Here is a 27,144-nt window from a genome sequence, read left to right on the forward strand (position 1 = left end):
ATACCAACAATTCATCTTCTGCCTGCAGCCAGCAAGTCTTCCCTGAAAGTTAGCCCAGGAAGTGAGGAGTGTCAGTCAAAACTGGGGGCAAACTCCTTTGCTTTTATGCAGTGGGGTTTTCTAGCATCCTGCCCTCACTATATACCCTAGTAGTCTCCCAATAGCCTTTCTTGAGAGTTGGGGATACTCAAGAAAAGCTTGGGATATGTGAAGCTGGACTGCCATAGTACAAGGGAACTGGAGAAAATCAGGTGGAGACAGCTTCTGCCCAGCTGAAAAGAACTAAGCAAATACATTCATTACAAGGCAAATTAGACTAACAAGTGCTGATTATTAATAAAGACCTTCACACTCCTATCTGATATAATTTGGTTTGAAATAATATACTCTGTCTGAAAAAAATCATTTCCCTACTAGTGAACTAGGAATCTAACTAGATGATAAGAGACCCCATTGCAGTGTTTTTATACTAGATTTGAAGTTGCTAAGTCTCCTTTGTAAAATCCTCCTTGCTTTTGTTTTGTTTAAAAACTAAACTAAATCTGTACTGATAGGTCTGCAAGGATTACCAATTGGTTGGATAAAAGAGTGATGGTGGTTCTTGATGACTGGGATGGTTCACGCTTGAGTTTCAGTTGTTACTTCCTCAGTCATTATACACTTAATGATTATCTGAAATTTTAATAACTTTTCTCTGAATTCTTCCTTTTCAGTTCCCGAATTCCCACCACAAAACGTAACTTATAAGAATATCTCTTCTTCAGAGATAGAGATATCATTTCTTCCACCATCTGTCCCTAATGGGATTATAGAGACATATACTGTATATCTCAGAGAGACTGATGGAACCGATGAAAGAACCATCAGCACCACACATCTATCACTAACTATTACAGGTGACTGTAATATAGCAGTTTGTGACTTTAAAATGATAGTGTCTTGGCTGGTTTATTTTGCTTAGTTCATACTGTATAGTATATATTTAATAATACTGCTTTAGAATTAGATTAACAATAAAAATGATAGATGGGGGGTTTGAATATTTATGTGTGTTTACTATTTATTTTGTTTTGCCCTGATATTGGGGTGGGATAGAATCACATAAACATAAATTTAAAATACAACAATAAAATTTGAACAGGCAAAGGCAAGTTAATTAGTAGCCTGTAAAAGGCTTGTCAAAAAACAATTCAATACTGTTTGTGGGCCACTGCAAAACGTTCTTTGGATTTTGTGACTTTTATTTATTGTAAAATAACAAAATAGAAATGGTTAAACCTTTATTTATTTAAGTTTTTTTTCTCATTGCAATACTGAACTTTGAGGGACTTCTCTAAAATATGTGAAAGTAACAGAAAAAGCTACATCTAACACACAAATATATATGTATAAATGTGTGTCTAAAATTTCAAACATATAAATATTATTAACAATTTATTATTTATTTAGGCTTAAAAATATATACAAGATATATTGTTGAGGTATCTTCAAGCACTGTAAAGGGTGAAGGTCCTCGCAGTGCTCCTTTGCACATGTTGACTGATGAAGATGGTAAGCTTTCTGTCATTGTCTAATTACAGTGTTTTATGCAGTTGACATCCTTAACATCAATTGGCTAAGCAGGACTGAAGGCACAGAATGTTGTACAAAAAAAAAATCCAATTGCTGGGGGCGGGGGGACTGTCAGAATGTTTGTAGACAAACTTCTGTGTGGGATGGAAAAACAGGCAGTTTTATGTTGGCATTTGCTAATTTCAAATTTTTTTCATATAGCCAAAATTCAGTTACATAGTAAAGAAAGCAGTACTGTACTATGGCAAACAAACAAAAAATGTTTAGGGTGTTCTTTCTTGCAAGTACAGATTGTTCTGAACATCAGACCACATGCACCACATATTTCTCATAGTTGTTGTCACGGCCACCCAGGACGGGTCCCAGCTCACAAGAGACCTCACTCCGTTGCAGTTTATTTACAGGAAAAGTTTATTGAAGATTTCTGCTTCTCGTACAGTTCAGCATCGTGGCCGTACGTCTGTCACGTTAGACCGCTGAAGTCCCCTCTGACTCCTCCCCTCTTCCACACCAACTTAATAGCCTGGCTCTAGACCACCTCTTCCTCTCCTTTCTTTTCCGCAGGGTCTTCCTGCCCCCCTGGGTTCCCTCTCTCCGTGACTCGCCTGAGGCTGAATCCTCTGCCGCCTCTTCCCCCCTCCTTCTGGCTTTAGGGCCGGGCTCCTCCCCTGAGCTCTCTCCACTTCCGCACGCCTCTACGTTTGAACTTGGCGCGCGTACGTTGCTGCTGACCTTTCTTTCGACCGCTACACCACCCCTTGTTCTGCTCTCCACCCTTTCCGGCTGAACACCTTGCTCCAACCCCCTTTCTCTGTTCTCTCCTAATCCTGCTCCCTCCGAGAGGCTGACGACTCCACCCCCTTTACTCCGTTCCGGCTGAGACGCCTCTTGCTGCGTCTGTCTTCCACTGGGCTCCTCTCCGCTTCTCCCTTCTCCTCCCTTTTGCTTGATTAAGGTAACCCCCTTTTGAGAATCCTCTGACTCGCTGCTCAGACTCGTGGATTCCCTCAGAATTCCGTCATCTTCTTCCTCATCCTTCTGCCCCTCCTCCCACTCGCTCTCCGTCTCCTCTGTCATCTCCTCCTCTCTCCCAGAAACCCTGACATCCATCCCCCCCTCGAAGCCCCCCCTTCCCCCCTCCCGCTCGCCGGGTGCAGGTTGAGGAAAACGTGGTTCTTCTGGGGTCGGTTCAGGATACAAGTTGTCCACTTCAACGTTCTCCTCTGTCATCTCCGTATATGTGTGTTCGAACTCGGGTTCCCCACCCACAGACCTCACAGTCTCTTCCTCCATCACTGCTTCTCCTGGCGCTGCCTGCCAAGGACCTACCATCCATCTCTGACTCCATGCCTCCCTTGGCTGATCCACCCACCAACAAGGGCCTGTCTCCTCCCCCCCCAGTCTCGGATCCCTGGTCGGGCTTGTTTCGGGCGTATGGCCCTCGGGTGAGGAGAAACCCTCGAACGTGCTGTCTGACAAAGTGGGCGTGAAAAGCCAATCATCAAAATACTCCTCGGGCATGGGCTTGTGCGGAAAAAGTGCATGGAACTCCTCCTTCAACAGGGGTTCGTCCAACGCGTAACCCGGCACCCAGCTATTGGCAGAGGCCGGAGTGCCTTCCCTGGCTAGAAAATATTCAACTCCCTCCTCCCCCCATCTCGAGTCCAGTATCTCTGTGACCTCGTTAAGAGGTTCTGGTCTTGGCGATTCCCCCCCCTCAGGCGCCCTCCTACGTGGCTCTGGGAGTGCTCCTGACTCTTGAAACCTGTGTGGGGTTTTGTAGGGAGTGAGCACCGACCTATGAAAGACCGGGTGCACCCTGGAACCCTCCGGAAGGGCTAGACGAAAAGCCACCGGATTGATCTTAGCCTCAACTTGATATGGCCCTAGCTGCCTGTGTCCTAACTTCTTCTTGGCCAATGACCTGGCCGGCATCGCGTGGGCTGCTAACCACACCCAGTCCCCAATCTGGATGTCCTCTCCCGCCCTCCTGTGCTTATCGGCCTGCACCTTATACGCCTGTTTTGCCAGCTCCAAATGTCTCCGCAGCTCCTCGTGCACCTCTTGCAACTCCGCTGCAAACTGGTCGGCATCTTGAGGCCCCCCCCCTCCTGGTGCCGCAAATCTCGGGAAGGTTCTGGGATGACGGCCATTGTTCGCGAAGAAAGGCGTCACCCCGGTGGATGCGTGTTTCGTGTTGTTGTAGGCGAATTCAGCCATCGGCAGATAGTCCACCCACGCCGCAGGTCGCTGGTTGGCGTAGCACCGCAGGTACTGCTGCATGATCGCGTTGACCCTCTCCGCTTGACCGTTGGTTTGTGGATGTCTCGCCGATGTCAGGTTGATTTTGACGTGCAAGATGCCCAGAAGCTTTCGCCAGAAAGTGGAAACAAACTGGCGCCCCCTGTCGGACAAGACGGACTGCGGAAGTCCATGCACTCTGAAGACGTGATCGATGAAGAGCTTTGCGGTCTGTTCTGCCGTCGCCACCTTGGCACAAGGGATGAAATGCGCCATCTTGGTGAACAAGTCCACCACCACTAACACCGCCGTCTTACCTCTGGAGCTGGGCAGGTCCGTAACAAAGTCCAACGCTACCCTCTCCCACGGTTGCTGCGGTGTCTCCAGCGGTTCTAGCAATCCCGCCTGCTTCTGGTGCACTGGTTTGGACCTCTGGCAGATATCACACCTGGCGACGTAGTCCGCCACCTCTCCTCTCATCTGGGGCCACCAAAAGTCTCTAGCCACCAACTCCATCGTCTTCTCTTTGCCGAAATGGCCTGCACTAGGGGCGTCATGCAATTGTTGCAGAACCTTGGCTCGAAGATCGTCGGTGGGCACGTAAAGGGCACCCTTACGAGTCAAAAGTCCATCTTGCAATTGGAACTCATCGTTGTCTCGCGACCCTCCGCGTAGCTCCTCCATCTTGGACTGTGCAAACTGATCCCTTTGCAACGCGCGTCGCACCGCGTCCAGGTCGACTGCGATGGTAGCGCACGTCCACGCCTGCGGTGCGAAAATGTGCTTTGCTGCGATTGGAGCTGCTTCCTCCAAGTATTGCGGCTTTCGGGACAGCGCGTCTGCAATAACATTGGAGTCTCCCGGGATGTATTCTATTTTGAAGTCGAAATCCGCAAAGAACTCCGCCCAGCGCATGTGTCGCTGGGTCTGTAACTTAGCCGTCCGCCAATACTCTAAGTTCTTGTGATCCGTGCGGACTTGCACCGTGTGCTTGGCTCCTATTAAGAAGTGTCGCCACGCTTTGAAAGCTGCATGAATGGCCAACAACTCCCTGTCCCATATGGTATAATTGCGCTCCGTCTTGCTGAGCTTCCGGGAGTAGAACGCACCCGGTCTCCAGTTGCCTTGTGAATCCTCTTGCAAAAGAACGGCCCCAACCGCTCTGTCTGACGCATCGGTCTCTACCCGCATGGGTCTGCCGGGATTCACGTGGAGCAGCTGCTCTTCGGAGGCGAAAAGACCTTTAAGCGTCCGGAAGGACCGCTCCGCTTGTTCGGTCCAGACGAACTTCTTCTTCTTGGAACTGAGGGTGTCAGTGATAGCCGCCGTCGCGTTCGCAAAACCTTTAATAAACTTGCGGTAAAAATTGGCAAAGCCGATGAACCTCTGGACCTCTTTCCGATTTCGAGGGCTCTTCCAGTCCAACAGCGCTTGAACCTTAGCCCTGTCCATGGCCAGTCCCTCGTCGGACAACTTGTAGCCAAGGAAATCAACCTCTCTGACATCAAACTGGCATTTTTCCAACTTGGCGTACAGCCTGTGGTCCTTCAGCCTCTGCAGGACCTCCCTCACGTCCTTATCGTGATCCTCCGGCGATTCCGAGAAAATCAGGATATCGTCGAGAAAGCAGACACACTTCTTGTAGAGGAGACCTGCTAGCACGTGGTGCATAAATGCTTGAAAAACGTGGCTGCCATTTTGGAGACCGAAAGGCATGACTCTGTATTCGTATGTGCCCAGAGGGGTGAACATGGCGGTCTTCCACTCATCTCCTTTCCGGATGCGGATGAGATTGTAAGCTCCACGTAGGTCCAGCTTGGTGAAAATCTTGCCCCTCCTGACGGTCGCTAAAAGGTCGTCAATCTTGGGCATGGGGAAAGCTTTGGGCTTAGTCAAGCTGTTTATGAACCTGTAATCCACTATAAGCCTTTTTTGGGGCGTGTTTTTCTTCTTCACAAAGAACACAGGGCTGCCACCCGCTGCTTTAGATTCCTGGATGAAACCTCGCTTGAGGTTACGGTCTATGAACTCCCGAAGCTCTTGCATCTCGTCTTCCGACATGGAGTACAGCTTGGCAGCAGGCAGTTGCGCCCCTGGCACTAAATCAATCGCGCAGTCGTAAGGTCTGTGAGGCGGCAACTTGTCAGCTTCCTTCTCACAGAAAACCTCCAAGAAGTCCTGGTACTTGTGAGGCACTGTTTGCACCATACCCAGATGCAACTGCTGCTCGGCTTCTCCTCCTTGATCGGTCTGAAAGCAATGCTGAGCACAATACGATGAACAAAAGGTGATCTGCCGCTGGTACCACGCAACCGCGGGACTGTGCCTCTCCAGCCAACTCATGCCTAACACGATGGGTGTGTCCGATAAGTGGGTGACATTGAAACTAATAAGTTCTCGATGGTTGCCAATCTGCATCATCATGGGAGGGGTTTGCTGCACCACTTGCCCCCCCAGCAACTTCCTGCCGTCTACCGTGACCACGTTTAGAGGCGTCGTTGCAGGCAGGAGCGCCATGTTGTGCTGCTTAACGAACTGCAGTCCCACGAAGTCGGCGTTGCTTCCCGAATCGATCGTTATTGGAACCTCGAGGAGTCTCCCATCAGGCAACTGGAGTGTTGCTGTGAGCAGAACTGCCGGTCTGGGAGGCAAAGGGTCCACGCTCTGCAGTGATGCTGGGGGCTTGTCTACAGATCCGCCTGGCTGAGCCCCAGTAGCTCTGCTTCCAGCCAGGCACTGTCGTTTCCCTGAAGCTGCTCCCCTGGTTGCACCTCTGCTGTTACAGTTGCCAGTGCTGCAGTGTGCTTCTGGAGCCTCTGGGGGCACTCTTTCGCCATATGGTGCGCACTGTCACAGATGTAACACTTCCTGGTTCCTCTAGGAGGCTTCGCTTTGGCTGCACCAGGGACAGGGCTCTGGGATGGCTTCTGAGCCCTAGCACCACCAATCTCCATTGGCTCCTCGCTGTCCTTCCCCATTGGCGAGGGGTGCGCACGGCTGAAATCCCTGTGCACAAAAGGGAGAGTCCTCGCTTGCGCACGCGCTTGGGGCCCGTCCTCCTCGTGCCACGGACGTCCCTCATGTCGAATTCCAATAGCTAAAGCCCGTTGCACCACGTCTTCTAGGGTCTGGGGTCTGTCCCCCCTAGCGATCTCATCCTTGATGGGGGGGCTCAATCCCTCCCAAAAAAGATCTCTGACCGGCTTACTGTCCTTTGGCCAATCTAAGGCGGTGAGCAATGCAAAAAATTTAGAGTGGTATTGGCGCACAGTCGCTTTCCCCTGCCTCAGCCCGTGCATTTGACGGCGCGCAATGTCCACATCCACAGAGGATTGAAAACAAGAATCCATCGCTTTGATGAACGCAGTTGAATTGCGACGGGCCGGTCCATCTTCGCGCCACAGATTGCGTAGCCAAGCCCTGGCCTCCCCATGCAGGTGCGAAACAATGAACCCCACTTTCTCCTCCTCATCTTTAAAATCGTGACGGAGTAAATGCAGTGCATATACGACGTCCGCTCTGAAATTGGGATAGTCCTGCAAGTTGCCATTAAAATGCGGAACCAGGGCACCCCCCCTCCGTCCAAGCGCAATGCCCTCCGCTCTGGAACCTGGGGCCCCCGCCCTGTCCGCGTGTTCCCACCTTGCCTGCAAATCCTGGCACGTCTTCTCCAAGTCGTCATTCTTCTTCTGCGAAGCAATGACTGCCGATGTGAGAGCGGTAACCTGATCCCGCAGTGCAACCAGCTGCTCCTCAGCGCTCATGGCTGCTCCCGTTCGTGAGCTTCGCAAAAAAAATTTTTTGCTTTCTGTGAGGGGACTTACTGTCACGGCCACCCAGGACGGGTCCCAGCTCACAAGAGACCTCACTCCGTTGCAGTTTATTTACAGGAAAAGTTTATTGAAGATTTCTGCTTCTCGTACAGTTCAGCATCGTGGCCGTACGTCTGTCACGTTAGACCGCTGAAGTCCCCTCTGACTCCTCCCCTCTTCCACACCAACTTAATAGCCTGGCTCTAGACCACCTCTTCCTCTCCTTTCTTTTCCGCAGGGTCTTCCTGCCCCCCTGGGTTCCCTCTCTCCGTGACTCGCCTGAGGCTGAATCCTCTGCCGCCTCTTCCCCCCTCCTTCTGGCTTTAGGGCCGGGCTCCTCCCCTGAGCTCTCTCCACTTCCGCACGCCTCTACGTTTGAACTTGGCGCGCGTACGTTGCTGCTGACCTTTCTTTCGACCGCTACACCACCCCTTGTTCTGCTCTCCACCCTTTCCGGCTGAACACCTTGCTCCAACCCCCTTTCTCTGTTCTCTCCTAATCCTGCTCCCTCCGAGAGGCTGACGACTCCACCCCCTTTACTCCGTTCCGGCTGAGACGCCTCTTGCTGCGTCTGTCTTCCACTGGGCTCCTCTCCGCTTCTCCCTTCTCCTCCCTTTTGCTTGATTAAGGTAACCCCCTTTTGAGAATCCTCTGACTCGCTGCTCAGACTCGTGGATTCCCTCAGAATTCCGTCATCTTCTTCCTCATCCTTCTGCCCCTCCTCCCACTCGCTCTCCGTCTCCTCTGTCATCTCCTCCTCTCTCCCAGAAACCCTGACAGTTGTGATCATGATTCCAATTTCCATGCATTCCAATTTCCATGCACTGGCTAGGTGTTGGTCTTCTAAATCCGAGATAGAGATCTTTCCCAGTTCTACAAAACTCCTCTTTTTACAAAAAAAGTTTTGTTTGTAAGTTAAACACAAATAGGGCACTCATTTGTTGGAGTAGGAACAGGATCACCCTTCTGTTATCTGGGCTAACCCAACCTGTCCTCTCAAACATCTACATGTTGAACTTGGCTATCTCTAAAGCAGGCATGGCCAGACTTGGCCCTCCAGCTGTTTTGGGACTACAATTCCCATCATCCCTGACCACTGGTCCTATTAGCTAGAGTTCCTTCTCTAAAGGAACTCTTAGGCAGATGTTGGAGTGATGCTAATGTGATGTTGAGACTGGAACCAGCAACATGTCCCCAGCCATGCATAACACATGAATAGGGCTTACAAGACCAGGACACTCTCTCTCTCTCTCTCTCTCTGTGTGTGTGACATGCTCTGCCACTGAGCTACACCTATTTCCGCCCCCATTGTTATATCGTCTTACTGTATATTTTTAGCACTGTCTTGATCAGACTGAGTCTTAATTATCTTGAGTCTACATAACATATAAACCTTGGACTCTTTTGAAATTTAATGGGGTTAATAAATAAACATGCTTCGTGCTGTTAACCAACCATCAGTAAGCTGCTCAGCAATTTCGCCACCCTTTGGAGCTAATATAATTATTTCTAGTTCAAAGGAACTATTTTACTGTAGTTTACATGCTTTCACATGTAATATTTCTATTACAAGGAAATAATTGCAACAATGCACTTGGAACATAGGTGAATCACAGTGACACACTCATTGCTCTGTTTTCTCATGAAATACTGTTTTCTATTGAATTGCAGAAACAGATGTCTTAACAGCACCATGCAAAATTGTCCCTGATTATCTCACTGCAAAACAAAGACAAAACACCTCAAACCAAATACCCTCCTTTAAACGCTAATTTATATGGATAAAATGCCATTTTAAGATTTATTTATTTATTTATCGCTGAAATTGTATTTAACATGATATTGTGTCCTCTCTTTAAGCTCCTAGCTCTCCTCCGCGATTGCTCACAGTAAAACAGTTGTCTGGTGTCATTGTGAAGTTGTCATGGCAACCACCACTGGAGCCAAATGGAATTATCCTCTATTACACAGTTTACGTCTGGTAAGATTTTTCTAGAGATAAATAAGAATCTGTCACCTACCAGAAATTTTAAGTTGTTTTTTTTTTTAACTCTTTACACTTGTTGATTATTATACATTTGTTATGCACGAGTTCTGGCTCATCACTTTAAACAACTAGACCTTTATGAATTAAAGCTGAGGTTTCTGCAGCTTTTACACATTTTGCAGGCCAGTGCTCGTTAGATTCTTGAAGTAATTTTGGACCCCAGTTTTCAAAAAAACAAGACATTTTTGCCATCCAAGCTGCTACACTCTGTCCAACAATAGTGCAAGTGATGGTCATATGTTGACATCAAAAGCAGCCTTACACTGAGTCAGACCATATAGTCCATATAGCCTAATAACATCTGCATTGATTGGCAATGATGGGGGGAAAGTGTGTGTGTGTTGGAGAAACAAATATCTATATGCATTGCCATATAATCTCATAAATAGATGGCCCTTGTTTATCTGAATGTATTCCAGATTGGGACCATGGCATAGGACAGACTTCCTCAACCTCGGCCCTCCAGATTTTTTGAGACTACAGTTCCCATCATCCCTGACCACTGGTCCTGCTAGCTAGGGATCATGGGAGTTGTAGGCCAAAAACATCTGGAGGCCCAAGGTTGAGGAAGCCTGGCATAGGGAGATTAAACCCTTTCCCCTCACAGTGGTCACAATTCAGACCCTTCCCTGCCCCCGAACTTCACACATTTGCTAGCTGCCCTAAAAGGAGAATTGCCAGTGTCAAATAGCAGCCACAAAAGATGGATGATCCACACCATATGTGTGATCAGCAGTGGCCAGAGGGATGAGGCAGTCCCCCTGCTGACCCTGCTGCTTCTGTAGTTTATCTGGATAATGATAATAATAATTTTATTATTTATACCCTGCCCATCTGGCTGGGTTGCCCCAGTCACTATTTGTGCCTTCTAACACATATCAAAACTTAATAAAACATCAAACACTAAAAACCTCCCTATGAAGGGCTGCCTTCAGATGTATAGTTATTTATCTCCTTGATATCTTATGGGAGGGCATTCCACAAGGAGCACACAACTGCCGAGAAGGCCCTTTGCCTGGTTCCCTGTAACTTCTCTTCTTTCCGTGAGGGGACCGCCAGAAGGCCCTCGGAGCTGGATCTCTGTGTCTGGGCTGAACAATGGGGTTGGAGATGCTCCTTCAGGTGTTTAGGGTGATCCCAAGGTTGGGGTTCAATGGATATTGTTGCAGGAGTTCTGGATTGGCTCCACTGCAGAGCATTCCACACAATCCTGACTTCAACCTTGACCTTCCTCAGCCTTGTCCAGGAAAGCTGCAGTAATGGCACTTTTAGGATGGTCGCTCAGCCCTACAACAGCTCTTGACTGGTGGGGGCAAAAGGTTAAATTTCCTCTCCCTTCATGACAACGGTTCCAGTCTGGATCATCACCTGCCCTCTATCCACCAGACAAAAATCAAATGGTTAACATCAAATTCTGTTCAAACTTCAGATGTGTTTATGGACAACATCAGTGATTTATACATTTCATTTAATGCATTTAGGAATATAATTTCAAGAAGAAGCATTAATGTAACAGAAACCTCATTAGACATCACAGATCTTGAAAATAAGATGGAATATAGTGTTTATGTAACAGCAAGTACCAGATTTGGAGACGGAAATATAAAGAGTGACATGATCAGCTTTATTACCTCTGAAGGAGGTAAGAGTACGTTGTTGCCATAATTTAATTTTGTAATCTGGTTGTTGCTGCTTTTCCTTTGACTTTTCTTGTTGATTGTTCTTAATGACTTTTTAAGCTTTTATTATTGATCACCTGGAAGACATCATTCATGGTTCAGTATACAGACAATAATGTTAGAACGTAAACATTATTGCAAGTAAACAATAAAAGGAAGTATTTGATTTATTATTGAGAATGTTCCCACCAGTATGCAGTAAATAAAACCTTATGCATCCTAATCACCTAAGACAAGTAAAATAATTTGGTAATAGATGCTGCATGTTAATAAGTACCTCCTAAAAAGAACATGATTCTTTCCACTCATTCATAGCATTTCAGTTCTGTTCAAGACAAGTGCATTCAGAAGCTGAATTCTTATAAAATAAGAAATAAATAAAGGGACATTTTCAAATAAAGGGACATTTTCATCATATTGTTTCTCTTCACTTGGGGGTGATCAGTCTTGCCTTCTCTGAGTTTGCTTTCCCTTCATAGACTAAAACGGGGGTGGGGGTGGGTGGGAAATACATGTGGACTAAAATGATGTGGCTAGGAAACTACAATTCATAATTTTTTAAACAGTGTTTAAAAATACTTTTTCTGATGTGTTCTCTTTCAACCTAAACCTTTAATATGAACCCAGTTTTTACCAAATATCTGTCGGTCTTTCAAATGTGTTTCCAGATAGCATTTGTACTATTGGTTCTTGTCTACCACCATTTGCCCACATTATATGCCTTATCTGGAGGATGAGACTGAATTTAAAAATTATGAATAAATTTTGCATAGTGTAAAATCTCCCCAATTTTGCAGGGCAGGAAAATCAACTTTGTTGTATTATTGATTCATTTGTGTAGCAATTACATGCCAAAATGGCTTGTGCAAAAGGTAAACGTAAACATGTTTTTCAGCTCCAAGTGACCCACCTAAAAATGTGTGGTATAAAAACCTTACCTCTTCATCAGTACGGATCTTCTGGGATCCTCCTCAAAAGCCCAATGGAGTTATACAGTTTTATTCGATTTACTACAAAAATGATTCAGACACTTACATGCAGGTAAATTTCAGTTTTTTTGTTCTCCCTGAATTTCCATGGTGAAAATTGAATTAATTGTTTTGTAAATTTGTTCGTGATCACCATAAGCATGAGGAGTAGCTTCATATTAATTTCAAACAGCCCTCAGAATGAGCCCATATCACAGTATGAAACAGAAACAGGCTTATGAATACATACATCCTTACACATCTACCTACCCACAGTTTCACTGAAAACTGCGGAAGTTTGACTCCTTTGTTTCCATGCCATTACAACACTCGTTAAACTATGGAATTTAAGGTTCACTTTCACTACCGTTTAAGTATAAGTAAAGCCCCCTCTGGTGGCTGTATGAAGAACATAGCCAAAACCTAACCTTTTGTGTGCTTAGAAATAGAAATTACGGTATATCCTTAAAAGCTTTAGTGTCATTACTGCTGTAGTGCTTGATATAGTTTCATTTGCTCAATAAATATAGCCACTGGATGCATTTTGTTATCTGAAGGTTTACAAATATAGGTAATTTTACATAGTTTTAAATATCTTAGTCTCTTGCTTAGCTAAGGCAGTAGTTTCTTGTTTAATATCAAATAAATAAATTTAAAATTTAAAAAATCCTTATCTTGGCCCAGTTTGCAACTAAAACTAAACCAATACACACTACACAATACACATTCTGGTTCTAAACACAACATAAGAGGTCTCTATAGTATAGTGTATTTTAAAATGGGGTTTCAGAGTTTTTAGGGGTTTTTGAATGTTTTATGTAGTTTTTATGTAGTTTTATGAAGTTTGTATGTAGTTTTATGTAGTTTTCATGTAGTTTTATGTAGTTTTTATGTAGTTTTATGTAGTTTTTATGTAGTTTTATGTAGTTTTTCAGTTTGATTGTCCTGCATGGGACAATGACAATAAAGATATCGTATATCGTATATTGTATATTGTATATCGTAAAACTCAACCAATACACACAATACACCAATACACATATGTGTATGTGTACTCACAATAAAAAATCATGGCTGCTATGCTGCTCCTCACATCATCCTGCTATCATGGTACCTGAAGCTAAATTGTGGTTTTGCTTAGCATTATATCAGAACTGAGGCATGTAGTTTATCTTATTCCAGGCAAACCAGGCAGTAATTTGCTCCAAGTAGTATTGAGGAGGACCAGGGAAAAAGCAAAACTATTGTGATTTTTACAGTGAGTTTGCACATTTATACTTAACCATGGTTTCACTTAGTGTTACATGGCAACTGGGTCACCATTTACAGAGATGGTTACTAGTTTGGTTTTAATTGTGCTTTTTTGTGCAAATATTTCCCCCCTACCTCTCCCCAGAATTTTACCAGTTATGCTATTGACAGTGGTGTCGACAATGCAACTTTGTCTACGGTATTAAGCAACTTGGCAAAATGGAGCCACTACACACTTTGGTTAAGTGCTAGCACAGCCTTTGGAAATGGAAACCAAACCAGTGAAATCATACATTTGTACACAGATCAAGACGGTATGCATTTTTTAAAAAAAATATCAAAATATATTGTAAAACTTGTAGAAATTATTCTACTAAGGAAAGATTTGGCAGGATTGCAATATGGTAGTGATGGTACCACATTATGTGCCCCTTTTAAAGGCATCTATGGTACGCATACAGTGGTACCTTGGGATACAGACGCTTCAGGTTACAGACTCCGCTAACCCAGAAATAGTTAGAACCCAGAACTTTGCTTAAGGATGAGAACCGAAATTGTGTGGTGGCGGCACGACAGCAGCGAGAGGCCCCATTAGCTAAAGTGGTACCTCAGGTTAAGAACAGTTTCAGGTTAAGAATGAACCTCTAGAACGAATTAAGTTCTTAACCCGAGGTACACTGTATAGTTATTTCTCTGTCCTAGGATTTATGACATTCCTCCTACCAGAGATTCAGCTAGATGTACAATAATCAGATTTAAGGTGTATCTCAGTTAACTATTTTTAACAGATCACCTTGTTATCAGAATCTCTTTGATTTGGACCTAACTACTGTATTCCACAGTGCACCTGTTTTAGCTAATACTAGTCTCTACCCATCTGCTCTGCAGATTTTTCACAATTATATTTGTTTCTTCCTTGTACTCCTCAGACATACAGTCTCTATGCCCCAGTTTAGACTTAAGTTGCAAAGTTTTCTCATCATTATTGCTCCTAGGAGTGTAGCTTCGTTCCATTTTCAGTTTCTAATAAAGTAGGTGTAGGCAGATTGCTTTTATTTATTCATAATCCCATATATGGGGTTTTAACCTTTGGGATTTATCCCTGAAATTCTATTTTACATTCTAATAATTATAATTATTAGTGGAATGCTAAAATTCAATTTTCAGTATAAGGTGTGGTCTCTATCCTGGAAGCAAGTCTTACTGAAATCAGTGGACTTACTTCCATCTAAAAACGCATAAGAATCAGAGGTTATAATGGCACATGCCTCACCAACCATGGTTTTGCATTTTAATGAGATGTTTAATAAGCCTTCATTACCAAATTGACCCCCCAAGAAATCTATATTTAACCCTTGTTAGATGAGGGAATATAAAGCAAAAATAAAGCCATCTGCTTAAACTCAATAAAAGCTCTGTAACATCCAGACTATATGAGTTGCATAGTGTGCATTTTCTAATTTCTAGCATTTGCAATTGTGTGTGAAGGACAAAATGGTCCCTCGTATACAAAGATTCCTGACTGCTAGAAAGACAGAAGACTAAACAAGAAACTTACTCTCAGGCATGCTGGTTTGTGTACCCTGTTGTGTACACAGGGACATGTTTTGTTTTGTTTTGAATACAGTGGTACCTCGGGTTACATACGCTTCAGGTTACAGACTCCGCTAACCCAGAAATAGTGCTTCAGGTTAAGAACTTTGCTTCAGGATAAGAACAGAAATCGGACTCTGGCAGCGCGGCGGCAGCAGGAGGCCCCATTAGCTAAAGTGGTGCTTCAGGTTAAGAACAGTTTCAAGTTAAGTACAGACCTCCGGAACGAATTAAGCACTTAACCCAAGGTACCACTGTACAAGGGAGCTTTGAATAATGTTTTCCTCTACCTTTATTATGCTTTGGCTAAGGAACACATCCACATACACTGAATATATAGCATGTGCTTACTTTTAGTACAGAAGACTAGAGTTTTTTTTATGTTTATAAAAGCAATTGTCTTTTCAAAAAACGAGTTAAGTATCATTAATCCGGAACATTTCAGGTTGAAACCAATGTGAATTACTTCCATCCTTAGTTCTTATGTATAGCCACATGTAAGTATAAGAGAACAGAGTGCATACAGACCCTGTAACTTTTGCTTATTTGTGCTATAGTTCCAGATGGACCTGTGGAACAGCTGGCCTATCAAAACCTTTCTTCCACTGCTGTAAATATAAGCTGGATGCCCCCAGCCCAACCTAATGGAATGGTCTTCTACAAGGTTTCACTGACAATGCAGGATGCTCAAATGGACCATGAGATTCTGTCACTCATTTTGAATGATACAAATGTGGTTCTTCATAAACTGGAAAAATATACCAGTTATCTTCTAAAAATCACTCCAGCAACGGAAAATGGAGTGTCTGAAATGCACACTGCTAGTCTGCACATCCGAACTGAAGAAGATGGTATGTTCCATACTTTGTTTTGTTCTTGTTCCTTAAATATTGGGTTTGTCCAGGCATGGGCAATGTGTGACTTGGAGTACTTCTGTGAGGACTATGGCCTTTCTGTACAACACAATATAAAGAAGCTTAAAATGTGATGGAAAACAATTTCTGCAGAATCAAAACCAAGGAAAGAGGTAAAAAGAGAAGCCAACTTCACAGCTGTTGTGATGTTAAAGTCTCATAACCAGGATTTTTCAAGGCCTTGGTTCAATTTTGCATGTCTAAAATATCCTTTCAGTGTAAGGTTATAGGAAAAACACAGCACTGCACACCTAATTTTTGTGAAAGTGTGTAAATTAAGCTTGGATTTCTGTGTGGAAGTAAGTGACACGGGCTTACTTCAGAATAGATTGGTCTGCATGCTAATTTGCAAGGTAGCTTATGGATGGGGCTGTATCCTATGATGTTGCCCTGTGGTGTTTGCCAAGATGTCGAGCCTCTGTTCAGCAAAATGTTAGTTTCAAAACATAAAATTACAGTAATATTGTCTCATGAAATTATTTTAATCACTTTAAACTGAATTAATTATAGGTGCTTAAGAAAAGAATGGGCATGCCATTACTGTTATCTAATGTGTGCTGCAATTCTGCATTTAGATAATGAAAGAAAAAGTATAAGTGTGTGTGTGTGTGTAGATGCTTATTAGAGATTTTACAATAAAGTTTTTTCAGCAGTTTAATATTTTCCCCTTTATCTATTGATGCAGTTCCAGAATCTGCACCAATTATGACATCTTATAAAAACCTTTCATCTACCTCAGTGATGTTATCCTGGGATCCTCCAGCCCGGGCAAATGGCATCATAATAAGCTATGTCTTAAAGCTGCATGGGCTAGATCGAAATGATTCTTTCACTACTTCCAATAACTCAGTTGTCTTAGAAGATCTTTCACCATTTGTACTCTATAGTTTTTATGTATCTGCAAGAACTGGAAAAGGGCTTGGCCCATCCACTGTTTTGATGTTCTTCACAGATGAATCTGGTGAGTAATTAGTTTTGGAGCCAGCAAGATCATTAGACACAAACTGAGTTGAATATTATTATTATTTACTTTAGACAAGGTTATCTTGTTTCGTTATCTTAATATTTGTTGTCCCTGCAGTGTAGAACACTTATTGAAGTAGGATCTTCTTCTTAACATACAGTGAGGGGGGGAAAGTATCTGATCCCCTGTTAAATTTGCCCGTTTGCCCTCTGACGAAGATATGACCAGTCCATAATTTTAATGGTAGGTTTATTGTAGCTGTGAGAGACAGAATAACAACAGGAAAATCCCCAGCTTTAAACTCTTGAGGCTTTCAATCCATGGATCTCCAAGTAGGGATGAGGGAGACACCAGTCTGAAACCCCAGAGATCTGCTGCCAACCTGTGTAAACAATATTGAGCTAATACTTGTGCTAATACTTTGTATGAGGGGCAGCATCCTATGTTCTTATTTTTCTGTGATGAGACATATACCTGTTAGCTGAAATATCAAGTTAGGTGATGTGATAGCAAGGAAATGAGGATTACACTGCCTCTTGAACCATTCTCTGGTGGTTTCTAAATTGACTGTTAACATGGTTTTAATCATTGTGACCTGCACCTATCAAGATTATGCTTTACTGAAAAAGAAGGTAAAATATTCTACTTGTTACACAGATTGAGAATGTAGGGAGATCTATTTTAAGGTGTTCTTTTAGCCCTTCCTCTAGATGAAAGTTAAGTACTGCAAAATCACGCAATGTAACTTCTCTTTTAGACTCTTGAGCAATATGGGCCTATGGCCGTAATAAACTATCTATCTATCTAGACTCTTGAGCGGGTTTTTTTTTAGCAAGATGAAGCCTCTCCAATGATATATTTGCGCTATAATGTGTGAGGTACCAACATAGTGGTATTCCCCAAGCAAATTACTTGCAAGGAGGCATGGCAAGTCTTAGGAACAAGACTAGAAGTTTATTTTAATTGATTTAACTTAGCGGTTCAGCTGACTAATTTTCTCTTTGCCTGAAATTTGATTGTTATTATTTGTTTAGCAGTGAAAATAAATAGATCTTCCAGTTTCTTACAATTACTCATTACAGAAACATACAGCTCTTAAAAACATATCAAACAGGTTGAAATAACAATTATCCTAATAGAACTAATAGCATTGCTATATTGGTCTGAAAGATGTTAAATGAATGCATGTCAAATCTCTAAGAGCGAATTGCTTTTACAAAATATCTGTATGTACAAGTAGGATATACAGTGTTACAGCTAAATGATGTTTCTTTTCATAGTTCCACTGGCTCCTCCTGAGAACCTGACAATTGCCAACTACACATCTAATTCTGTATGGCTGAAATGGAAACCAAGCCCTCAACCAAATGGTGTTATTCTAAGATACGTTTTTAACATTTTGGATAACTGCAGTCAAACTACATTTTATCAGGTTTGTAACCCTTAATGTTATATTCATACATATAATTAATATTATTAATTAAGATATATATTGCGGTTCAGGACTGAACTGTTACTAGGAAATAAGACCTCAAAACTACTCTGAACTATGCCCACTATAAAAAGGAGTTTGTAGATTTCATACTAGAATTTTTTGAAAGGAAAGTGCTCTCAATTTCTTGGATTTGCTTTAAATCATTCCCATGCCCTTTGTGAATTTAAGGCAGTTGTACAAAGTAAATGAAAGGAGGCTATTTTTTAACCTGGACACTTCTCGTTTCCATAATTCGTGCATTTACAGACTTGCCTATATATGTATGACCAGTGGTGAACTGGGTTAGTTTATATTTTACAATAATATTTCATCCAGCTTATTGGACAGGGAGTCACACCTTAAGAATTTGGGGGGCGGGGGGCGGGATAGACTAAATAAACAAGCAGTGGGGAAGCTTTGGCCCATGGGACTGATTACACCCACGTGGCCTGTGAATATAGTCCACAAGGCCCTGTCCATTCCCTTGATGTGAATGAACTTAGCAGTACTAGGATGATGCCAGTTATTGCTGTTGTGAATGGTCCTTAATTTGAATTGTCACGGCTGTACTTATGGCATTTAATTGTGATTTGACCCCATTGTTTCCATTCCCCCCTCTATAATTCCATATATACCTAGCCAACTGAGCCTAACGTGTCATTCATCTAACAAAATGGACTCTAATTCATGAAAGCTAATGCCATATTTAATTTGTTAGTCTTTAAGGTGCAACAAGTCTCAGTTTTCAATTCTGTGGAAAATCTTGCAAAAATAGCAATTTTATAGTAATTGCTTTCTTCATCTAAGAACATTTCAGGTTCACACAATGAAGCTAATATTCTTGGACTAGAACCGTTCAACACTTACTTCATCAGTGTTTCTGCATTCACAAAAGTTGGAAACGGCAATCAATTCAGCAATCTTGTTCAGCTGACCACAATGGAATCAGGTTAGCTTGCTTGAAATGTAATACTATTTGGGGGTTTTCCCCTGCACACTTAAGAAACCTTAAGTTAAAGGGCAATCCAGGGCAAGTTCACTTTCAGAAGTTGGTTTAGGACTTTTACCTCGCCTACCAGGTAGGTTGTCTGTCATAGGAGCATACTGTCTCTCAACTTGTCAACCTTGGCTTCCTTCAGTTTCCTACATCAGATGGACTGGGAGGACTCCTCTGTAAGCAGGCAGGCTTAGTTGAGGTCCTTGTCCCTTGTGCAACAAAATTCATGAAAGCTGTCATTAACCCAGCTGTTGCTTGTTGAAACCCATTTGTGTAAAGTCTATTGTCCCTCTTTCTCTTTGCATTGCGGCACAGTGCTAAACCAAGGCCTCCCTCGATAGCTCTCTCGTCAAGAGCTCTAGTTATGCTGTCATCTCAAATAGCTGGAATGCTTGCCCCTTGCTTGTAACATTACCATGCGCGTACTGAAGTATACTCTAATGCAACCGCCCTTTCAGTTTTTTAGGAATGTTAACCTATGGTGCATGTTTCTCTTTGAAGCTCCAGATATTGTCCAGAATATCCAATGTACTGCAACCAGTTGGCAGTCAGTCCTAGTCCAGTGGGACCCTCCTTTGAAGACAAATGGGATTGTTACCCATTACATCATAACATTTGGAAAGAATTCAACAATCTTGTCTTCTGATAATGAAACAGTGCATACTTTCAGAGACTTGTTATCAAATACCTCCTACCAGTTTAAAATACAGGCTGTGACAGCTGCTGGGGATGGAAAGGAGCAGCTATGCAATGCCAGCACATTTCCAGAAACAGGTAACAATTCTTGTGGTTACAATTGCACTTGATGTAAATAATATTTTCCCTACTCACATTTGCTAGGCTATCCCAATCCATGAATTTGTTTCTCATATCTCAAGAGGATACTGTATTCTTACGAATTCATGGACTAAGAACTAGGATATTGTTAGAAGTGTGGTAAAAGGAGCAAAGCCACATTATGAAAATAACTTAGATTTCTGCTGTGTTAGTTATGATTTTCTATTTTAACGAATTTACTGGAAAGTCAGTATTTTATTGAAAGCAGTGGCACTTATTTTCAAATAAGCATATTCTGGCCTAAATGCCAGGAGTAACAACAAGAAGAAAATGGTCATTATTAGGTCAACATATTCTTAAATATATGTTCATATGAATTGTTTTCCATTGAGTTGCTACCACTTGAAACTGGAGACTTGTGATTAGGAATGGAAACAGTTTTATAGTTGTTCTCAGCTTCTTATTTATGGTGGTCTATGTTAGTCACAGACACACAGCCAACACTGAGTCACTGCCAAAGCATTTATTTTTGACACCAAGGGAAATCAAATTAGGTTCACTGCCTCATTGGAAAATCTCTAAACAGCAGCTCTGGAAGTACTGTTTGATTGTTTTAAGCAATGGGCAGAGTCCAACTGATCTCTGTACTGGCATCCCCTAGTATAGCCCCTGCGTGTTGCAGAGCATGGACATTTCTCACAAAAGGTGGAGAGTTCAACTCTTATTGGAGTGAAGTGCTTATGAGGTCAGGTGCTAAAGGCCTGGTCACAGGGGTTCAGGTGGAGTTCACAGTTTGAGACCCCATATAGCCCTTACGTAGGTTGATCACATGTCAGTAATGGCATGTAATGAGATTTAGGTGCTAGGTAAATCTCTTTTCTATTAGTCCATGCCTTTCATGATTTCAGTACTCGCATACACACGCACTCCAAATTTTGTGAGGGAGGCTCTCTGGAAAAGTGTGGGAAATGGTGCAAGGGACTGCAGAGCAGTTGGAGAGTTTGTGGAAATTGCTTCAACCCTTCCATGAATAGAAAGGCACCATTGGATGCAGTGCCCTACTGCTTTAATGGCAGCCTTTGCCTGCTGGGTATGTTGGTTGCATTTGCAACATTGCTGTTGTTTTCTTGCTGCAACCATTGCATTTTATTTTTTTACACCAATTTGAAAAGGTTATATTTAAAAACATGGTCTGAATGCAGCCAACATACCCATGCCCTTTCCATTCCTTCCAGATTCCCAAGTCATGGCCTGATAAACTGTGTACTTCCATTGAAGGTTGCAGTTCTATTCAGTTCTAAATAATATATATATATATATTGCATTTAGTCTTTGTACACTCCCTTTCAATAAAAGGAAGCAAATGGCCCTCAAATTCATGCTTTGGTAAAGTACTTATTGCAGTTAATCTAGATACCACACCCTAATATCCTAATAAATCATTTTCTCCACAATCCATCTTAAACTGAATTAAGTTGTGATAAACCTAACAATCATAATATGTATAAAAACAGCAAACAGGCAATCATATTAAGGCAATTGAGCAAAGAAGGATTTAAGACAAATCTTCCAATTATACAAAGTTTTCTTTCTGCTTTGAGGAGAGGCATCTTTTGAATATTATATTTAAGAAAGACTTTGGTAGGAAAAAGGAGTATTCAGCAAACTTATTTTTGACCTGGCTATCTTTTAACTGGGGTTCTTTGGTGACTCCTTTAAACTACCATATTGATAATACAGTCTTTAAAAATGTATCTAGCCCTCCTGAGGTCTGGTTCACTATGTAAGAAATATATACAACCCAATCTATTTCCCCCCTTTTGTTCCAGGGAAGGAAGTACATTTGTTCACATATTCCTCTGTGAATGTTGATCTGCCCTCATGTGCTAAAAGTCTTCGGGTACATCTGTACTTCCATACTGTTTTATGAATTCCCTAGATGTTTACTTAATAGGGCTTTTACAGAATAAGTACCATTGTATTCAGTGGGTCTTATTTCCTAGCAACAGTTCACTTTTGAACTGCAATATATGTTGCTGCTGTGGGGTTCAATTTGATGGTTCCCTGGACATCTGACTCTGTAATTATGGAGGCTCTTGTTGTAAATGCCCAAAGTGTGGCAAAGTTCCTGCTATGACTGGCCATTTGTGTTCTTTGATGTACACAGAGGTTCTTGGACTTAAATTAACTTGCATGTGAATTGTATTCCAAAATTAGCTTTTCTCTATATAAATAACACATACAGTTTATACAAAATGTGTCTGTAACTACTTGAGATAGATACACCAGACAACTGAAAAGGCCTAATACTGACCTTCAGTGATGTAACATCTTTGATAAAGTGTTATATGCAACAGATTAGACAACTTCAAAACAATTATGCTCCAAGGTTACAGATACGAACAGGATTGAAATATATTTTGTTCAAGGAAGCAGGTACTTGTTCTTCCACAATTATCAACCCCAACCCAAAGAAGCAATGTTTTTTTTACAGATGTTCCTAGTTTGAATGCTTCCCAGTAGAATCCTGCAGCTTACTCAAAATTTATAAACATGACTCAGCCATCGTGATTCGGTGATGATAACTTTACTAAATATTCTTATGCCAGCAAAGTTCACATTCATGAATCATCTGGTATGGACAAACATTTTTCATCAGTCCACCTAAAGGTCCCAACATCTATTCATCAAGTATTCTTTTGTAACACAAATGTAACTAAGACCATAAATCTCCAATGACCTCTAGAAATGTCAAGGACCCTTTAAAGAATGAAAAAAACAACTTAGCTCTAGTTTGTCTTAACGATATTGAATGTTTTCAGAAACATTCTGAAACATTATGTGTGCCAATGTATATCATTCTCAAAACACACAAATCATTACCAATTTATAGGGAGAAACAATTAAACCATCTTTAACTGCAGTTGTGTTTAGCATAACCCTGTTTTCAACAATAAGCACAAGCTATTGATTGCTTACTGTAACGTGTGGTACATAACATTTCAAAAATTATTTTTAGCTCCCAGCGCTCCCAGAGATATTTCGTTTTCAAGCATACAATCAACAAGTGTGACCTTGAGATGGAGAATGCCAGTTACTATCTTTGGCTACTTTCAAAACTACAAGATTACTGCGCAGTTACGATCTATCCATTGCAACAACTGGGAAGCTGCTGAATGTATTGAATATGAGCAGGAGCAATATTCATATACTGTTGGCACTTTGTCAGAGGAAACAGTCTATGACCTAAAAAAATTTAGATGGTATAGATTTAGAGTTTCTGCTAGTACGAATGCTGGTTTTGGCACCTCTTCACCATGGATTTCTACACAAACTCTTCCTGGCTGTAAGTAAGAATGACTATCATACCTCTTAGTTTTACATGGACATCAAATCTATAAAGGTCTGGAATAATTCAAACCATGCACAGTTGATGATACAGCTACCTTGAATTTATCAATGGTACCCCGATATGTCTCTCTGGATATTCAAATGTAAAATGCAATCAAGTATATAAGCATTGTTAAAAATCCATTGCCTGTAAGAACTTGTATTATTCAATTATATCCAGTTACATCCTCAGGAATTCATAAGTGCTGCATATGTCAGGAATTAAGGATACGGTATACTGTATACAATAGTCACGAAAGAGGAAGAGGGTCTGACAGCAATCATATTGCATTGAAGTTAGCATTTTTTTCTGTTTTCCATGACTACTACATTTTCCACCTAAAAACATTAGCAAAATCATGGAAGTCCATATTCAAAGCATAAACATAATGTACAGTTGATATTAGTGAACATTTATTACATATAGGCTTGGTGTAATGGGAAGATTTAACTTTTTAAATTAACCTTACCATTCCCAATTCTCTGAAGAAATATACAGGAGAATGTATTCATAGTCAGCAATTCTGAGAAAAAAGTCTCACTTGTAGATCTTAACAGCTGCTTGTTGTGGTCATTATCCAAAGCAGCTGCTGAATCTAGATATTTTCAGACTGTATAAATTGTTTAAAATAACGTATTTCACATTCCCCCCTATAGAAAATGGCAAGGTGTTTTTTTGTGTATGTGTGCTCAGCAAGCCTCTCTTAGGAGTTTTTCAAGGAAATGTTAACTAGAAAAATCCAAACCAATCAAGTCACCGTTTGCTCCAATAATCTACTATTTTAGCAGTTGTTTAATTTTGGGGTTTTGTACACTAAGCTTTAAAATTTCACAAGCACTAACAGTATCTCCCTTTTAAAAGCTCATACCAAACGTTGAAATTGCGTTTTGGATAGAGTGAGTTTTAAAAGGCTTTTGGGTGGTTCTATCATTCAATAGGCTAAATCAGTTGGATATTCAGGATTGTGGCCATGGTGCAATTACAAAGTAGAAAGTCAGGGTTCAGCTCATGCATGCTATGTCTGTGACAATTGCATGGTAAAGTTAAAATTGATTTTCTTACATTTTAAAAACATTAGCAATTTTGGAAAGATTCAATACATGTTTACACAGAGGTAAGGATAATGATACTTACTATTAAATTGTCACCAATGCTAGTTTTGCTCCCATAGTTAGATAGAGTACTCAGCCTTCTGTTTTATAGATTGTCCTCTTAGGAACTGTCTTTCTGTCTCATAAAATAGTTTGATGGCAGTGTTATTGCATTGCTGATAAATTATACAAGTCCACTTTGCAATGGGATCTGTTTTCTAAAGAATCAAACTTTGCCGTTACCATGATATTAAACCATAACTTTGGTTCAGAAAAGGAGAATTTTTGACAGCTGCAGCTTGTCGTAGACTTGTGAGAAAACCTGACCATACTGAAATTCCCTCTTTTTAATAGCTATTAAAGATTGTGGCTCTGTCCTCTTTAGGCACTGGTTGCTTTGAAGTTGGTTTATGTATAGCAAAGCTTTCTGTTATGTAGTCAGTGAGCTTTGCCTGCTTTTCTGCTTTTCACACAATGCTAAGGGCACATGAACTCTACCTCCATTCCAAGTAAGTAACCCTAGGAACAGTGGCTGTGTCTTGCTTTGATTCTTAAGATAACATTCAACCCAGCTTGAACCTAAATCTGCTTGTATAGTTTCTTCCAATGCATTGTGAGAACCGTTCGTCCCATGCAGATGACAATGTAAACAGAATGAACATAGGATGAGAGTCTCAGGATTGCTCCAGCTGGTTTTGCCCATGATCTCCATATGTCCAGCTAGCTGTGCACAGTGCTTGAGTTATACATAAATTCATAGCTTTAAACTCTTGAAGCTTTCTGCATGGGACAGACTATAGACTGGGTAGATAAAGGCTTTGTAGCTACAGTTTATACATTTGTGGATGCTGTTCAGAAAGTGGGATGTAGAGGCTTGGGTAGGGTGCAATCATTACTCCCTTCCCTACACTCATTCTGCCTTCATCATCCCTGTACAAGGGTTATTGTTTCTCCATCATTAAACGTTTCATTTGAGCAATTCAGGACGCCGTTGCCCAGTTTCTAGATACGCATTGTTGAGCTTACTGATAAGCAAATTTAAAGATTGCAGTCAATTGAGTCTGTTCATCATTCCTTCCTTATTTTTCTTGAGGATGCAAAGGCTAACAAGAGCAGCACATGAACAACTGTAGACAGGATGCAAAAATAAAACAAGCCAGGACTACAGCAGAGGTGCATAAGCCAGACCTCCTCAGCTGCAATCATATGTTTGGTCACCTTCTTCTACCTATATTGCCCCCAGGATGCTTTGCAAGGTCTAGAAGTTCATATAACAACTTTGCGCATCAAAATTGCCCAGAACAAGGACATTGGTATGACCAATAAATTTCCACAGAAGTTATATTATGAGAAATTGCTTCCCCCCACTTTCACTGCCGTTACATGCCTTATTAAAATCACCAGATAAATGCTGGATTGAAGGGCATAGGGAATAATCCTGAATTGCCTCTAATTCATCACAGATCTTGCAATAATAGAATAGAAGATACCTTTCCATTTCAGAATTTTGCCTTTGAAAAATACTACTGTCTAATCTAATATTTATTTTAAAATATTTGTTCAAATAATCTTATTTTATGTAAAATGTTAGTGTAAAAATGCAGGCATGTATTTATGTTTAAAGTCACATGATAACTCATAGCCTTGGTTTCTTTTTTAAAAAGATCCTGTGCCAACATAAGCCCTACTAAAGTGCTGGAGTCAGAGGATGCATTTGAGCATCAGAGGATCAGTTTTGCTTTTTGATGAGTGGCTCTGTAAAATGATAAGCTACCCAGACGTACCTTCCAGCTAACAAACTTAACTTCTGCCTCACCATCAGGACACAGATGGATGGGAAAAAATGACCCTGACCTCCATAAGACCCACATTCCTGTGCAAGCATAGAAGCATGATAATCAGGAAATGATGGTTATTAGTTACAGAAAATGCATTATTGTGAAAACCAGGAGAAAAGTGCTCATGAGAGGAAGTGATTGGATTATAGGGGAACGAGTGAATAAGACTAGGTCATTCCTACTGAGTAAATTGCTGTGATTTATAAGAGAAAGGGTATGGTGATATCTTGCCCCATTACCGACTAGACTCATTTCACAAACAATCTTAAATCAGTATGTGACAGCTACCATTGGCACAAAAATTGTTTGTGTAATGTGTTTGTTGTAAGGCTGCTAGACTGAAGCTAACAGATTTCCAATTTCTAGTCATGTTTTAGTTATATATATTTATATATATCTATATATATAGATATCAGAAATTTAGTTTGTTGAACATTCTTCAGCTATGATGAAAGTTGTGAAGGGATGTCTTGGCACTTTAGATGAAGAGTTTTAAATGCATTCACATCCTGATCCTGAATGCATTTACTGTATA

The 27,144-nt window shown here is 41.6% G+C and overlaps 1 protein-coding gene across 1 annotated transcript in view; it reads left to right on the forward strand.

The window, feature by feature from the left end:
• Positions 1-27,144, forward strand: part of PTPRQ (protein tyrosine phosphatase receptor type Q) — a 137,554-nt gene that overhangs the window by 57,900 nt on the left and 52,510 nt on the right. Inside the window, exons 33-44 of the mRNA XM_081928752.1 lie at positions 714-896; positions 1,450-1,551; positions 9,486-9,606; positions 11,154-11,314; positions 12,247-12,392; positions 13,716-13,884; positions 15,721-16,014; positions 16,763-17,038; positions 18,322-18,473; positions 19,323-19,464; positions 20,014-20,286; positions 23,309-23,635. Of these exons, the coding sequence (XP_081784878.1) occupies positions 714-896; positions 1,450-1,551; positions 9,486-9,606; positions 11,154-11,314; positions 12,247-12,392; positions 13,716-13,884; positions 15,721-16,014; positions 16,763-17,038; positions 18,322-18,473; positions 19,323-19,464; positions 20,014-20,286; positions 23,309-23,635 (2,346 nt within the window). The remainder of the gene's footprint in view (positions 1-713; positions 897-1,449; positions 1,552-9,485; positions 9,607-11,153; positions 11,315-12,246; positions 12,393-13,715; positions 13,885-15,720; positions 16,015-16,762; positions 17,039-18,321; positions 18,474-19,322; positions 19,465-20,013; positions 20,287-23,308; positions 23,636-27,144) is intronic.

Source organism: Podarcis melisellensis, assembly GCF_964234715.1.
Source record: "Podarcis melisellensis genome assembly, chromosome: 10".
Classification (NCBI taxonomy): domain Eukaryota; kingdom Metazoa; phylum Chordata; class Lepidosauria; order Squamata; family Lacertidae; genus Podarcis; species Podarcis melisellensis.